This window comes from Portunus trituberculatus, chromosome 37 (genome assembly GCF_017591435.1).
Source record: "Portunus trituberculatus isolate SZX2019 chromosome 37, ASM1759143v1, whole genome shotgun sequence".
Lineage (NCBI taxonomy): Eukaryota > Metazoa > Arthropoda > Malacostraca > Decapoda > Portunidae > Portunus > Portunus trituberculatus.
The window spans coordinates 5,306,687-5,321,686 of NC_059291.1; the positions used below are offsets into that span (position 1 = coordinate 5,306,687).

Sequence of the window (15,000 nt, forward strand, 5' to 3'; positions counted from 1 at the left end):
ATATAGACAAGGTCAAGAAAAATGTTACACTCAGTACAGATAACGAAGGTGAATCATGAGTCCTGGTGGATGTAAAGTGAATGATAAAACAGAAGGCGGATGATAGCAATACGTGTAGGTAATCATGGTAAGCGATGCTGTATTACCATATTGTGATATTAAGAAACTATTATAAGCACGTCAACTATTGGCAAAAGACTCATGGCAGCGTTACTCACCACACTTTTGGTCAGCCTTCCTCGGTACATGTTTACTATCTCTTGGCTCCATAACAAGATCCTGCCTGTAGGAAAGAATGTCAGAATCATTAGTGTTTGAGGAAGGCATCATTCATGTAACAACGGGTGAATTGATATTGTGTCGATGATGAGAGAGAGAACTTTTCATTCAGTGACTCCCTGCGTTGTTTATGGCCGGGGAAAGAATTGATATCCATACACTTAAGACACTCTTACTTGAATAAACTGACTTGAGGTAAGGGAAAAGGGGACTCACCCAAGCGGAGCGATGCCTCGGGCTTCGCTGCCACTCAACACACACTGCAAAGATAATAATGGTGTGAGGTATTGCGCCTTACTAGTTTGTCAGATATCATCAAAACACACACACACACACACACACACACAAGGAGCAACCGAAATTGTTCTACAGATTCACAAACGGAAAAATAAGACAAAAAGAAACAATAGAAAGGTTAAAAGGAGAAAATGGGATGGTGGAAGAACCAAAAAGTATGGCAGAACTGTTAAATAATAAGTTCCAGGAGGTCTTTTACTAAGGAATCCAAATTTGAAAGACCACAGGGTAATAGAGAGACCATCTATATGGAAGAGATTAAAGTAACCAAGCTTGAAATAAAAGAATTAATGAAGGAATTGGATGAAGAAAAGGCAATGGGACCGGATGAAGTCTCAGGCAGAATACTGAAAGAATGTAGGGAAGAACTAGCAAGTCCTATATACATCATAAAATGCTCAATAGAAAATGGAACAGTACCAGTGGAATGGAAAAGAGCTGAGGTGGTTCCCATATATAAGAGCGGAAGGAAGGAAGAACCTCTAAATTACAGACCAGTATCACTAACTAGTGTAATATGTAAGATGTGTGAAAGAGTAATAAAGAAACAATGGATCGAGTTCCTTGAAGACAACAAATTACTATCAAATAGCCAATTTGGCTTTAGAAAAGGTCAGTCGTGTAACAAATTTACTGAGTTTCTACTCTAGAATAGTTGATAGGGTACAAGAGAGAGAGGGATGGGTTGATTGTATTTACTTGGATTTAAAAAAGGCATTTGATAAAGTGCCACATGCAAGGTTACTGTGGAAATTAGAGGAGAAGGGTGGTTTAAAAGGAAACACATTGAGATGGATGGAAAATTATTTGAGGGGAGAGAAATAAGGACGGTAGTCAAAGATATGAAGTCCAAGTGGAGAGCAGTAGAAGCGGAGTGCCACAGGGTCAGTATTGGCGCCAATACTTTTTCTCATTTATATAAATGACATGCCAGAAGGAGTGAAGAGCTACATAAATCTGTTTGCGGACGATGCGAAACTGTGCAGAGTTATAAAGCAAAAAGAGGATTGTGAAATACTGCAAGAAGACCTAAATAAGATCTGGGAATGGAGTAAAAAAGTGGAGATGGAATTCAATGTGGACAAAAGCCATGTCATGGAAATGGGAAAGAGTGAAAGACGACCAGTGGGAATCTATAAGATGGGAGATGGAGTAGAACTGGAGAAAGTAAAAAAGGAAAAGGATTTGGGAGTGACGATGGAAGAAAATAATCAACCGGCAAGCCATATTGATAGAATTTTCAGAGAGACATATAATTTGCTAAGGAATATTGGAATAGCATTTCACTACATGGACAAAGAAATGATGAAGAAACTGATAAGTACTATAATAAGACCCAGATTGGAATATGCAGGAGTAGTGTGGACCCCTCACAAAAAGAAACACATAAGGAAGCTGGAGAGACTACAAAAAATGGCTACAAGAATGGTCCCAGAACTTGAAGGGATGACATATGAGGAGAGACTAAAGGCTATGGATCTTCCAACATTGGAGCAGAGAAGGAGAGAGGGATCTCATACAAGTTTATAAATTGATAAACGGAATGGACCAAGTGGATAATGAGTATCTGATCCTGAGAGAAGAATATGCCAGTCGAAGCACAAGATCGCATAGTAAGAAGCTGAGGAAGGGAAGATGTGTAAGAGATATTAAAAAAGTATAGTTTCCCGCAAAGATGTATTGAGACGTGGAACAGTTTGAATGAAGAAGTAGTGTCTGCAACGAGTGTGCATACTTTTTAAAGTAAGATTGGATAAGTGTAGATATGGAGACGGGGCCACACGAGCATAAAGCCCAGGCCCTGTAAAACTACAACTAGGTAAATACAACTAGGTAAATACACACACAAAGTATAGTTTTTTGTGTCAGCCGTATTGTAATGAGTTGTTCATGAGTTTGACACTTAGCATAACAGAAAAGAATAGAGTATATGAAACTACGACAGTCTTGTATATTCTTATTGTTAATTCTTGTCTTGGCCAACGGCTTCGTAGTACTCAGCAGGGACAAGAAAAGCTTACCATGAGGAAGACACCCAAAGACAGCAGGGCGGGACGCATGGTGGCGGTGGGAAGCGTGGCTCTCTGTGGAACTGAAAGCAGCTGAGGCAGACGCCAGGGGAATGCGATGAGTGGGACCTGTGGGGGGTTTTATAAAGGCACGCCGCCTCTCTATTAGTTTTTGCCCGGGCTACAGGTGACCGAAAATAATTACTCTATCGACGTTTGAAAAGAAATACTCTGAATAACTCTGAATGATTTTTTGAATAAGCTTGAAAGGAAATTCAGAGGTAAGGCAAATAACATTATCGTCATTATTGTAATTATCGTCATCACCATTTGTGATCTTTCCTAGTCCGTGTTTCTTTTAGAGCCATCACTACATCTGAGTTTACTGGTGTGAATTTTCCTTTTTCACACTAGCATCACATTTTCTGCTTTAGCTTTCCTTTCTATCCCCGTCATGAACAGCGCTTCTCTCGCAGTGGCAGTCCTTAACATCATTCATTTCTAGACATAGGAACAGGATAACACTACACTGATTTCCTTCCTTCCTTTACTTTTCTGAGTTGAAGCGAAAATGTCATGAAACACAAGACCATAAGAAAATAAGGGAAGATGGGCACTACATTCGCTTCCACATTAGCACTAGAGTACCTCTTCCGAAGATAGTGATTTCCTATAGACAGCAACTAACGGTTCACTAATAGTCTCTTTGCATTCCTTTAATGCAGGTGTTCTTAACCTTTTCTCGTTAAGAACCCCATGAGTTATAAGATTATCTATCGTTTCACCCGAACCACAGTAATCTGACATCCAACACAATGTTAATTTAGTAACTGACGCTGACTCAATATGCAATGTCAGTGCAAAGAATGTTATTAAATGAACGACCTAAGTACCCATGGAATGTTGATTTACTGACTGACACTGACTCAATATGCAATGGTGGTGCAAAGGATATTATTAGATCAGCCATCTAAGTACACTGTAATTGTTCTTGTGAACCCTTGGGGTTCGCGAACCTCAGGTTGAGAACACCTGCTTTAATGAGAAAGATATGTTCCATCTGGCTCTGATGACATTTTTTTTTTCAGCCAATCTACATATCTCCAGTTCCATAATCTCCTTAGTTATGGATATGCCTATAAACTTTTTCATTCCTTTCTGCTCTAAAAGTCTATTCACCTTCCGGTATTCCCTACATGACTTCCCGAGTGAAAAGCGTTAAAAAATATTCGCTCAAAATTTTACTCATCCTTTCCCCAGAAGCAACTCTCCCTCAGATATCTTTCATGAACCTATTATTTCTCTGTTCTTCGTCCTGTTTATGTGCGGTACCTGACAGAGTCCCTGGGGGATCAGTCTTCGTGTAGTTGGCTGGCTACCTTTAATTCATAATTGTTTTTTGCTTCATTCGTTAATTTCCTGTTTCATGCAGTTCAATATTGTACGTAAACTTATTCGGATCTCTAGCAAGCACCTATATCAAGATGCTCTGGTACTGTTTCTTGAACGCAATGATTTGATTGCTTATTCTCTACATTTCTATTTGAGCTCTCGTAAATTGACGTTTGAATCAATACTTTTATACGAGTAAGGCTTTTAGCTTCTGCTTCGATGATGGTAATTCACACCGATTGCAGATAATGTCTGTAATTAAGAAAGGGACTAATCTTTCCTATTACGAGATTGTTTTCTGAAGGAATTCAAAGTTTGACCTTATTCTGGGTTTTTTGTTCCTCAAATATTTCCCGAGTTCATCATAATTTTTCTCTGATTTCATAATACCGGAGCACTGAGTGTATTTTCATTGCCCATAGTCAGAGAGAGAGAGAGAGAGAGAGAGAGAGAGAGAGAGAGAGAGAGAGAGAGAGAGAGAGAGAGAGAGAGAGAGAGAGTGTGTGTGTGTGTGGGGGTGTTACTTTCCTTTGATGTTTTCTGCGCCAAATTCTTTGAATACTTACGTCTATTTTTACTCCCAATTCGCCAAGCAGCGTTTCTGTGGCAGCCATTTGCCGAGCCACCAGATGCCATCCAAATACCCGTAGACAGTAATATAAAACAATCATATGGCGAAATAACCGTAACTATGCTTAAGCACGTAAATCACAGAGGTGCTGAAAAGATCAAAATTATGTCATCACGCCTCAGCGGCCTCCACACACACGCACCTGGCTGCTGTAATTCTCAACATTTGCTCCCTAAATCAGTGTAATTTGAGGCGCCTTCATATTCCACCTGACTGATGAAGAAATTTATTGACTCAGGTGAATGGTGAATATTAGGGACTGTGTGTGTGGGGGGGATGAGAGGTGGAGGGGATAGTGTGAGGAGTGGAGGGAAACTGGCTCTCCTCTATTCACTGTATGGCGTACAGTTCATTACATAGCAGAATTTGAGGTCAGGAGTTTTGACTTAGCTGTGTGTATCTATCGCCAGGTGCCACGCTCGCCCGCTCTCATCCTGCCCCAGCAAGATGCCTGGCACTCGGGCTCAGCTCCTGCAGGGGGTCTGCTTTGAACGCGTGCATGTGGTGGTGGTGGTTGTCCAGCAGCGCATGTAGCGAGAAGGTACGTACGAGTGAGTTGTATTTTGTTGTCGTGCTTCTTACGTTCTCCTTCATATCTTTCGCCTTTCATTTCTTTCTTGTGTTATTCCTCAATCTTTCGTTTTTCATTTTTCTTGGTGCATATTATTATTATTATTATTATTATTATTATTATTATTATTATTATTATTATTATTATTATTATTATTATTATTATTATTATTATTATTATTATTATTATTATTATTATTATTATTATTATTATTATTATTATTATTATTATTATTATCATTATTATTGTTATTATTGTTATTGGTATTACTAATATTATTATTGTTATTATTCTTATTTTTATAATAATGATAATAATGATAATAATAATAATAACTATTATTATTATTATTATTATTATTATTATTATTATTATTATTATTATTATTATTATCATTATTATTATTATTGTTATCTATCTGTATGATCATTAGTTTTTGTCGTTATTATTATTATTATTATTTTATTATTATTATTATTATTATTATTATTATTATTATTATTATTATTATTATTATTATTATTATTACTATTATTATTATTATTATTATTATTATTATTATTATTATTATTATTGTTATTGTTATTGTTATTTTTATTATCATTATCATTATTATTATTATTATTATTATTATTATTATTATTATTATTATTATTATTATCATTATTATTATTATTGTTTTCATCATTATTATTATTATTATTGTTTTTGTTGTTGTTTGTTGTTGTTGTTGTTATTGTTGTTTTTATCATTGTATCATCAGCATCATTATCTATATTATTACTTGTATCATAATTTTCCAATACAGTCTTCACCACACTAAATGTGGGAGGTTGTATGTAGTAACGTTTGTGGAAGCAGCCACCACGAGCACAGAACGTCCCTTCCTGGGAGATGTGACTAACCTGACTAAGTATTTCACCCATACACTCTTTGCATGAAGTAATCTTTCAAACGTATGGAATTCCGTGCCCCCAGCAAAAGTAAATTGGTTAATGATTGACAAGTAACTAACTCTGGTGAGGGTGAGGATGTGAAGTGGTCGTGCCTTTGCCTAAACGCTATGACTCGGTGCATTAAGAAACTAGTATTGACAGTGTATTTTAAGGATTTCCCGTTCCTTTCCGACTTCAAAGTATGTCTAGTGTTTCAGTCATCTGAGCAGCCGTGGCTCATTTGCCCCTGACGGATGGCTCCCACGCTAGCATTGCTTCTGACAGATGGCTCCCGCGCTGGCATCCACTACTGGTGGGAGGTCATGAAGGACGGCTGGCCTCACCAGTGGATGTGGGTACAAGGAATAAGCACACCAGACAAGTAACACATTATCACTACTTTATAGGTAACATTCTGGATTTGGTGTTTTGTGATGACAGACGCAAAACAGATTTTATTTTGATAATAGTCTTCTCATCACATTAACTTGTGTCGCCCAGCTGAATGTCCTTCCTGTGTCAGTATGTGGAGCTCTGAGTCAGTCAGCTGGGGGTAGGAGGAACACTTCAGACAGGAGGCGAGGGTCTGTGCATGGACTCCCTCGAGTTCCTCAGGGTTGCTAATTGTGGTCTGGCGCAGCACCTTGCGGGCGCGTATCGGGGAGGATGTGTTACTGGAAGAGGCGGATGAGAAGTTAGAGGTCACAGAACCGAGAGCGAAGAGGCGAGGATGAGGCGTTTGAGTGGTGGTTTGGAAGATAGAGCCGCAGCCTTCCCTGGCGACAGATTTCCTGAAATATGTTGACGCGCCATTAATAGAAAGATGATTAAGTTTGAATTTGAATCACCATAAATATATACAGGGAAATAAAAGAACAATTATTTAAAATGCATGTGAAAACAAGGCTTTAGAAACTGCTTGTATGGAAATTTGTTTAGTGAAGATTGCCAAAAGCAATTTTTTGGTTGATCATATAGTACAGAGTTATGTAAAAGTTTGTTGAGTAAATCACCAAATATTACTCACATCACATCCTGAGGACGAAACGGTGACGAGTGGGAGGAGACAGGGAAGACGGGAGGGAAGAGCGGCAGTAAATCCTGGTCCACCCGCAGCACTTCACCCCGCTTGCCGCCCTCCTGCAGCTCCTCAGCCGAAGAGGACAAGCAGGCTGATGAATCCGCCGCTTGCGTTGGGCCGAGAGTCGTATCCAACACTCTGACAATAAAGAACCACGTAGCTCCAGCGGGAAAGGGAGAAGGAAAGGTATAGGCATGATATCAGATGACTTTATGCCGCGGCGCTTATCTCCGTGAATTTATGATCAGTGACACTCAGCGTACTGGGTTAAGAGAACTAATGTATCAAGCGGATTTACTGGTGGCAGGTTATGTACTAATTACTGGAACTCGATTAGACAGAACGGGTATCAAGACTGATTACGTGAGTGTTTGGTTGGAAGGAGGCCCGTGAGAGAGAGAGAGAGAGAGAGTGTGTGTGTGTGTGTGTGTGTGTGTGTGTGTGTGTGTGTGTGTGTGTGTGTGTGTGTGTGTGTGTGTGTGTGTGTGTGTATCCTCACCGGTCCGAGTCTCCGGCGGTGTTGTTGGCCAGGGGATCCAGAGTCTTGAGTGGATGGACACCTGTGGAGGTGAGGGGCATGTCTCGCGTGCTCTTCCATCGCTCCACGTGGTTGCTAATGGAGTCCTGCACCTCGGAATTGAGGAAGCAGTAGATGATCGTGACCACCAGGCCCTGTGGACACCGCGCTCCAATAAAGTCATAGTCATACTCATACGAGTATACAGATCACCAACCTATTCGCACACATGCAGACATGTACACACACACACACACACACACACACACACACACGTTATGATGTATAAATAGGTATTTCTTTTTAAGTAAATCGCTTTCCACCTGGCGCGTGAGATTAAAGGGATTATCACACTGGCCTTTGATACGCGGAACGTGGGCCATGCATGTTCTTGGTACGAAACCAGGAACATTATCACACACAAGGTGGCGGCGTTCTTGCTATGCTAGGCAAACGGCCCAGCAACCAAGACCAAGCCTAATCAAAATAAACCAAAACAAAACCATGCCGCTTATATCTCAACCTGTGCTTCGTTCTGGAATCGCATTTGCGGCAACTTTTGGAGTCAGAGGTGGTTGCCATGACCCCAAACTATCGACATGATATATATATATATATATATATATATATATATATATATATATATATATATATATATATATATATATATATATATATATATATATATATATATATATATATATATATATATATATATATATATATATATATATATATATATATATATATATATATATATATATATATATATATATATATATATATATATATATATATATATATATATATATATATATATATATATATATATATATATATATATATATATATATATATATATATATATATATATATATATATATTTTTTTTTTTTTTTTTTTATCTTTCTAAATTGATGAAATATTATTTAATATTCCAATATGAAAAATTTAGGCACGTTCTTTTTAATTCAAATAAAAGGTTTTTATTACATATATTATGTTTATTTATTTCATTGGGGTATCTTACGGAGAACCGGGATGGATATGAAGCCATTGCAACTTTGCTCCGCTAATCCCGGGCAAGTTCCAGCTATCTGGAGCGGATGTTCCTCTTTCTGCATATCATAGGCCAGTGTGATAGCCCCTTAAGTGTAGAACCGCCGCCCCCTCTCTCTTCTCCACCTTCTCCCCACCCATCTGATACCACTGAGTGAGTTTTTAGTCTGAAAAGTTCAAAGATAAAGATAACACAGGTTTGACTTCTCACCTGAGTGGATAGAACGATTGCTCTTACATAGGCGAAGACCACAGCTAGAGTGCCGCGTGAGGGTGCGAGCAGAAGGAGGACGTGAGGCGTGCCTAGCAATGGCATTAGCACCAGCAGGGAGCGAAATGCCCTCAGCCCAAGCTTCACCCGGGCTGCACCTCTTGGGCGTGGGTTGACCGTAGCTTCTTCACCAGGACCTGCAGTGGCGTGCATCTTTAGCGATCACACTAATGCTAGAGTGTTCGCGTAATGAAGAAAACATCTCTCATGATCAGTCTTTGCAATGTGGAGCTATTCATTTGAGAGCATTGATGTACATTTCTTTAAGTGCTACGAAGGAAGATCTTGTTATTCTTAATTAATTGTGACACTAGCTCAGATGTGGCAGGTGGCCGGTCTTTCTCTGGAAAGGCCTGTGTGTCAGGCACACATGGTGATGGAATGGATGCTCCTTGAGTTTTTTGCAAGTTACGAGAAAGAGTTTGAATCTATGCGCCCCTCACATCCCTCACTCCAAACCCAAAGTGCATCACTCTGCCCACTTGGGACACAAGAGCCTGTGTGTATACTTGTCGTCATGAGCATTTATTGTAAACCAATGCATACCATGTCCGAGATCGCCATTCAGAGATGACGGTCGGTTGATTTAAAGGAATCTCAAGTCTTCTTTCTCCACAATTATCGAGGGGAGGATATGCTATTTTATACATGCCTTGTGTAAGGTGAGAATAAGAACTCTAAGAACAAATTTAATGCTCTTTGTACAGGTCAAGATCTACCAGGGAGGGTGTGGAGGAGGACACACCTCTAAGAGACATCAGGGGCGCGGTACTTGCCAGCATGACGTGTGTGAGGAAAAAGGTGTTAAGGGCGAGCACTAGCAATACTGGCGCGCGGTGCAGCCAATCTAGGGTGGACTCCTGCACCCACGGACATGTCAGATGCCACGCCGCCCACCACCCACCACCGCCATCGTCCTGAAAACCAGTAAGTTGTTGTGATTACATAAAAGTTAGGGGTGGAGTATGATCACACATCAATTTGTGGCGTATGGAGACTATAATCAGGTGTCAGGTCTCTCTGGTTCGTCCCCTCCTCTTGTGTTGCATGTAGCTAAGGTACCTTTCATGATATTTGTATTCCAAGCGTGTATCATCCAATATTGTGTTCTAAATATTCTCATCATCACCATGTTGCTTGACGAATGCAAAACTAAATTGTGTATGTATGTGTGTGTGGGGGGGGGATGTAGGTGGGGGTGGTTGGGTGGGTGTGGGTGTGGGTGTGTGGATGTGTGTGCGTGTGTGTGTGTGTGTGTGTGTGTGTGTGTGTGTGTGTGTGCAGGTAAAGAGAGAGAGAGAGAGAGAGAGAGAGAGAGAGAGAGAGAGAGAGAGAGAGAGAGAGAGAGAGAGAGAGAGAGAATGAATCAAGTTGGCATTAATTTGAATCATAATCAATGTTGAATATTAAACACACGTACTAGTACATACATACATACATACATACATACATAAATATAGACACTACTGTTTCCATCGTCCAGTGTCCTCTCTTGTAGCACCTCCCATCATCGTCTATAAGTAGCTCATGTCACCTGTAACATGTAAGCTAACCATTCTCAAACAAACAATACAACCGTGGATTGATGGGAGGTGGGATGGACGGCAGAGGGGAATGGACCATATACAGTAGATGCTCACCTGCCTAGGTATGTCCTCCACCACCCTCGCGCATGCCCACAGCACTGTCACCGTCACTGGCACACCTGTGGGATGGCATTTGCTGAGTGTAGCTTGGACATGTAGGAAATGTTCGTACATTGATGGAAACCTCAGTGAGACTACAACAACAAAAAAAAAAAAAAAAAAGTGCCCCGAGTGAGGATCGAACTCACGACCTTGAGATTATGAGACTCACGCGCTGCCTACTGCGCCATCGAGGCCATAAAGGAACATCTAGGACATAAAAAAATGAAACTGTATTAATTCTTTATTTTATATGGAAATCACGTATTTTGACAGTGTTGTGATTTCGTTAATGCGACACAAACGTCAAGTTACGTAGCTCTCATCCATTTCTCCGCTGCACAACTTTTCATTGGAAGGCGCTTATTTGTCATGACTTTAATTCCCTTATGTTCTATTTTGCCGTATGAGTTGTTAATAGAACGAGAAATCGTCATGTGTTCCACTCATGAGGAAAGGAGCAGAAATGAGTCTGACTGAGAAGAGTCCATCGAGGCAGCGAAATGCAATCAATGAGTGAATATTGGAATCATATGAGAGTGAGCCAAAGTTTTGTATTTTTGTATTCACATCCTGCCAGTTTTAACAATAGTAACAAAGCAAGATCAAGTGAGACAAGCTTCAGGATGGCTAAACGAGTGAGTGTTCCATCTAATCAAAGTTTCCTAACGCTGATGTCACTCGCTTTGAATGCACGATCCCGACAAGATTACACGTAGACTCACCAAGGATGCCCCAGCGCTGCCCCGTGTCACGCGTGTTCAATAGTACAACCAATGGCAATGATTTTATTGATTCATTTATCTATACTGCAAGAGGGACACCGATCTAGGGGAAGAAAAAGGTGAAATAAAAAGTCCATTACAGGTGGCAGTCTCTATAGAATAATAACACACACACACATACACACAAACACATACATACATACACACACACACACACACACACACACACACACACACACACACACACACACACACACACACACACACACACACACACACATTAAATTCATCGCTAGAACACGGCTGATGGATATGATAAGGTTGCCTCATTGACAGTATCATACACTCAGTCACAGCTGCCAGTATGCAAAGAGATTATCAGGATTGTGAGCAATTAGAACAGTAAGTGCCAGCATCAGTCACTCGCGTAATGAATCATTCAGTAATTCGATTAACATAAATGACATGATTCGCGGTTTGTTGTCTGGTGTCTGATTCTGAATCACACAGCTTATCGTGTTTGTGTTTTTGTGAGACTGAGGTCAGCATCTACTATGTATAGTTAAATAGTATATGTATAGATCACAGCTGAGGCTGCACTTATCCCATTCTTTCGGCTAACTCACTCAGACCTGCTTGGGAACTGGCATGTAAGTGGATCTTTTTTGTTTAATCGTTTTGTTGTCCTTGGCCAGATTCCCTTTCGTACATATAAAAATACATCTGACTAGAATTGATGTTTAACTATATATATATGTGTGTGTGTGTGTGTGTGTGTGTGTGTGTGTGTGTGTGTGTGTGTGTGTGTGCTCGCCGCATACTCACCCCAGCCGATGAGGAGGTAGAACCGCAGCTTGATCTTCTCCACGTATAAGGCTCGGAGCACCAGCAAGTAGAGGTACAGACCTGCAACATGCCATCACTTACTATCATTTCATCAAAGTCTGCCCTTATTTTCCTGTGATCCTGAAGGTATAGCCGAAATTACTGTTTAGCATGCCTCGTTACCTTCGGCCTTCATATCATTAGGAGAGGGCGTGTCGACATGATTAATATCCTACACATGAATTACATTTTCTAAGCACCGGCTGACGTTCGCGTGATTCAATTTCACGCTTTCGGCATCTCTTCCTGGATGCATCATAATTTCCTTACCCACCTCTCTTCCCACACCCTCCCCTCCTTCCCCACCACAAAAAAAAAAAGAAAAAAGAAAAAAATGTCCCAGATCGGTTCTCCCCGTCGGCATCATATCCGCTGCCTTCCTCTTACCTTCCACAAACATCCACGAGAAATTTGCGACGTGAAACAGGAGGTGGAAGAGGAATAAGGTGCAGAATATTGGGCCTCCAACATCCGTCTCGACCATCTGGCGGAGGAAAACGAGAAACGTACAGTATAAACCCATCGTGGCTCTGGTAACTGAAGAAGAAACTAATTAAAGGGTGAGCTATTTATCGTTAGATGCAAGGAGGACAGGCGGAGACAAAGAGAAACCGTAATTGAGAGAATCTAACAGAGATTGGATTCGTTTCTAGTACATCAGAAATCAAGACTGACTCACGCCATTAATCAGACTGGAAGTTGGCAGTAAGCGACGAAGAGCATAAGTGAGTGGAAAAAAAAAAGGATATCTCTCACATAAAACACATCACGGAGATCCAAACATGCAAGAACAAAGATAATGAAGCTTGAAATCCATTAGAATTTTGAGATGACCTTGGGAGTTAAGAAAGGTTGTTTTTTTCCGATAAATACCTGCGCTGACGCCGCCAGGAGCCAAGTGAGACCGACCATGAGATAAGTGAGCATGAGGTTTATGTGTAATGTGTTCCGCAAGCACCGCAGGTCCCTGGAGAGAGAGAGAGAGAGAGAGAGAGAGAGAGAGAGAGAGAGAGAGAGAGAGAGAGAGAGAGAGAGAGAGAGAGAGAGAGAGAGAGAGAGAGAGAGCAATTATATAGTGAAATCATACAAATATATATCATTTATCCGAGGAAAACCAATTCCGCTAACTACAGACTCTTGAAATTCAGACCAGATGTATGCTAATGAACGTATCTCGCACGACAAATACTTAAAGGACGAGACAAGTGGCGGGAACTTACTTGAGTCGAATAAAGATATACAGGCCGATGGTGAGGGCCGCTGCGGAGAGACCGAACCCAAGCTGGTGGAGGGTGGCTAAGTTGTCCACGTCTCCCGCACGCTGCACACCACCGCGATCTGAAGAAAGGACATGCTCTCTCACCTTACTCTGTGCGTGTATGTATGTATATGTGTTAGGGGAGGGGGACAAGGAATAAGTGGCAGTTGCAGACAGGGATGGAAGTAGAGAGGTGCACTATAGGAGAAGGCAGCATCAAGTACATCATGAAACTTCTCTACGCTGCACCTCCTCTACTTTCGAACGTCTTTAGTTGAAGTGACAGGAGTTTTTAAGAAGTGATTTTCCTGCAGTTCCAGTGACACATTAACATGATTTCTGCTTTATTAACAGGAGAGCATATCTTGAGAACCCGGGTAATTATCACTCTGGCTCTTGAAAATAGTTGGATTGAGAGTAAAGCGCTTCTGAATACAAGTTTGAGGAAGAGGAAGACCATCTCACCGGGCAGCAGAGGCATACAGGCAGTGTAGACACTCAGCTTCCACTCCCCATCCAGGTCACACACGCGGCTCACGTTCTCTGTCAGCATAATACAACTTATTATCTAAAAGTATTCACTCAAACAAGGACGAGTAGGGAGATAGTCCGCGCCATAATACCTTCTCCAAACAATGGAAAAGATTTTAGTCTATCATATCTTATAAAGTGTGTGTGTGTGTGTGTGTGTGTGTGTGTGTGTGCGCGCGCATGGGTTTGTGTGGAGCATATGGAAAAAATAAGATGAATAATTATAAAACATCCGGTGTACTTGGTCTTAATGATGTTTACTGCCCATTGAAAACTGTCATACAATGCGTCGCGTGTCTCATTCATGGTATGCTTATGAGTTTAGAAGACTTTAGAGATAATGATTCCAAGCATCTAAATCAATTCCCTTATAATATCAGTTTGATTGTGGTTGTGAGACACACACAGTACTCACTGGTAGTGTCATATGAAACTCCGTTGAGGGTGGCCATGCAGGGAAGGAAGACTGTGGTGTTTGGTGGTGTGGCCGGCCAGCAAGTGACGCCGTCCCACACCACGGGGCACAGCACCTTGCCATTACCGTCTGCTCCCCCTACACGCTGGCTCTCTCGTATCCGGGCCTCAAAACAAGCCAGGTGATTGGGGCTTAAATTTCTTAGTAGCGGAGAGTCTCCTGCGTAGGAAAAGATGGAAACGACTAATGACCTAAGGCTGTACTCATCAACAAGTCACCCTCGCCTACACAGAAAGAAAGGGAGGAAACACCATAGAGACACTGCAGCTTTTCATGTCGTAGGCGAACCTTAGTTGGTAATGCGATGCTTGCCCACACAGCCATTACCGGTGGCCACCTAATGATGTACTGATAATTAACAGTTTGCCGCAGGTAATAATCCTCACCCTTCATCTTCGCC

At 41.0% G+C, this 15,000-nt stretch overlaps 3 protein-coding genes and 1 non-coding gene across 8 annotated transcripts in view; all 4 read right to left on the reverse strand.

Moving 5' to 3' along the window:
* LOC123513882 (transmembrane protease serine 11D-like) overlaps window positions 1-2,714 on the reverse strand; it is a 9,290-nt gene extending 6,576 nt beyond the window's left edge. For all 4 annotated transcript variants that reach the window (XM_045271333.1, XM_045271334.1, XM_045271332.1 and 1 more), the window contains exons 1-3: window positions 2,598-2,714; window positions 496-539; window positions 219-283 (exon numbers count right to left, since the gene is read on the reverse strand). In XM_045271333.1, coding sequence (XP_045127268.1) covers window positions 219-283; window positions 496-539; window positions 2,598-2,636 — 148 coding nt within the window. In that variant the 5' untranslated portion in view covers window positions 2,637-2,714. The remainder of the gene's footprint in view (window positions 1-218; window positions 284-495; window positions 540-2,597) is intronic.
* A 3,595-nt stretch (window positions 2,715-6,309) lies between these two features.
* LOC123514363 lies at window positions 6,310-9,249 on the reverse strand. Of its 2 annotated transcripts, none has more exons than XM_045272235.1 (4): window positions 8,982-9,249; window positions 7,695-7,867; window positions 7,142-7,333; window positions 6,310-6,788 (listed from the first exon to the last, which is right to left on the reverse strand). In XM_045272235.1, the coding sequence occupies exons 1-4, from the start codon at window positions 9,192-9,194 to the stop codon at window positions 6,593-6,595; spliced, it is 774 nt and encodes a 257-aa protein (XP_045128170.1). In that variant the 5' UTR covers window positions 9,195-9,249; the 3' UTR covers window positions 6,310-6,592. The 2 variants fall into 2 exon arrangements, with proteins under 2 accessions (XP_045128170.1, XP_045128169.1); XM_045272234.1 differs by having other exon boundaries at window positions 6,310-6,905; window positions 8,982-9,248.
* A 481-nt stretch (window positions 9,250-9,730) lies between these two features.
* The window catches only part of LOC123513930 (diuretic hormone receptor-like), a 9,108-nt gene continuing 3,838 nt past the window's right edge, over window positions 9,731-15,000 (reverse strand). Inside the window, exons 2-9 of the mRNA XM_045271425.1 lie at window positions 14,541-14,759; window positions 14,060-14,137; window positions 13,557-13,674; window positions 13,210-13,303; window positions 12,724-12,820; window positions 12,277-12,357; window positions 10,682-10,746; window positions 9,731-9,958 (exon numbers count right to left, since the gene is read on the reverse strand). Of these exons, the coding sequence (XP_045127360.1) occupies window positions 9,731-9,958; window positions 10,682-10,746; window positions 12,277-12,357; window positions 12,724-12,820; window positions 13,210-13,303; window positions 13,557-13,674; window positions 14,060-14,137; window positions 14,541-14,577 (798 nt within the window). The 5' untranslated portion in view covers window positions 14,578-14,759. The remainder of the gene's footprint in view (window positions 9,959-10,681; window positions 10,747-12,276; window positions 12,358-12,723; window positions 12,821-13,209; window positions 13,304-13,556; window positions 13,675-14,059; window positions 14,138-14,540; window positions 14,760-15,000) is intronic.
* On the reverse strand, window positions 10,851-10,923 carry Trnam-cau. Its single transcript has one exon. It is a non-coding gene; the product is annotated as a tRNA-Met (tRNA).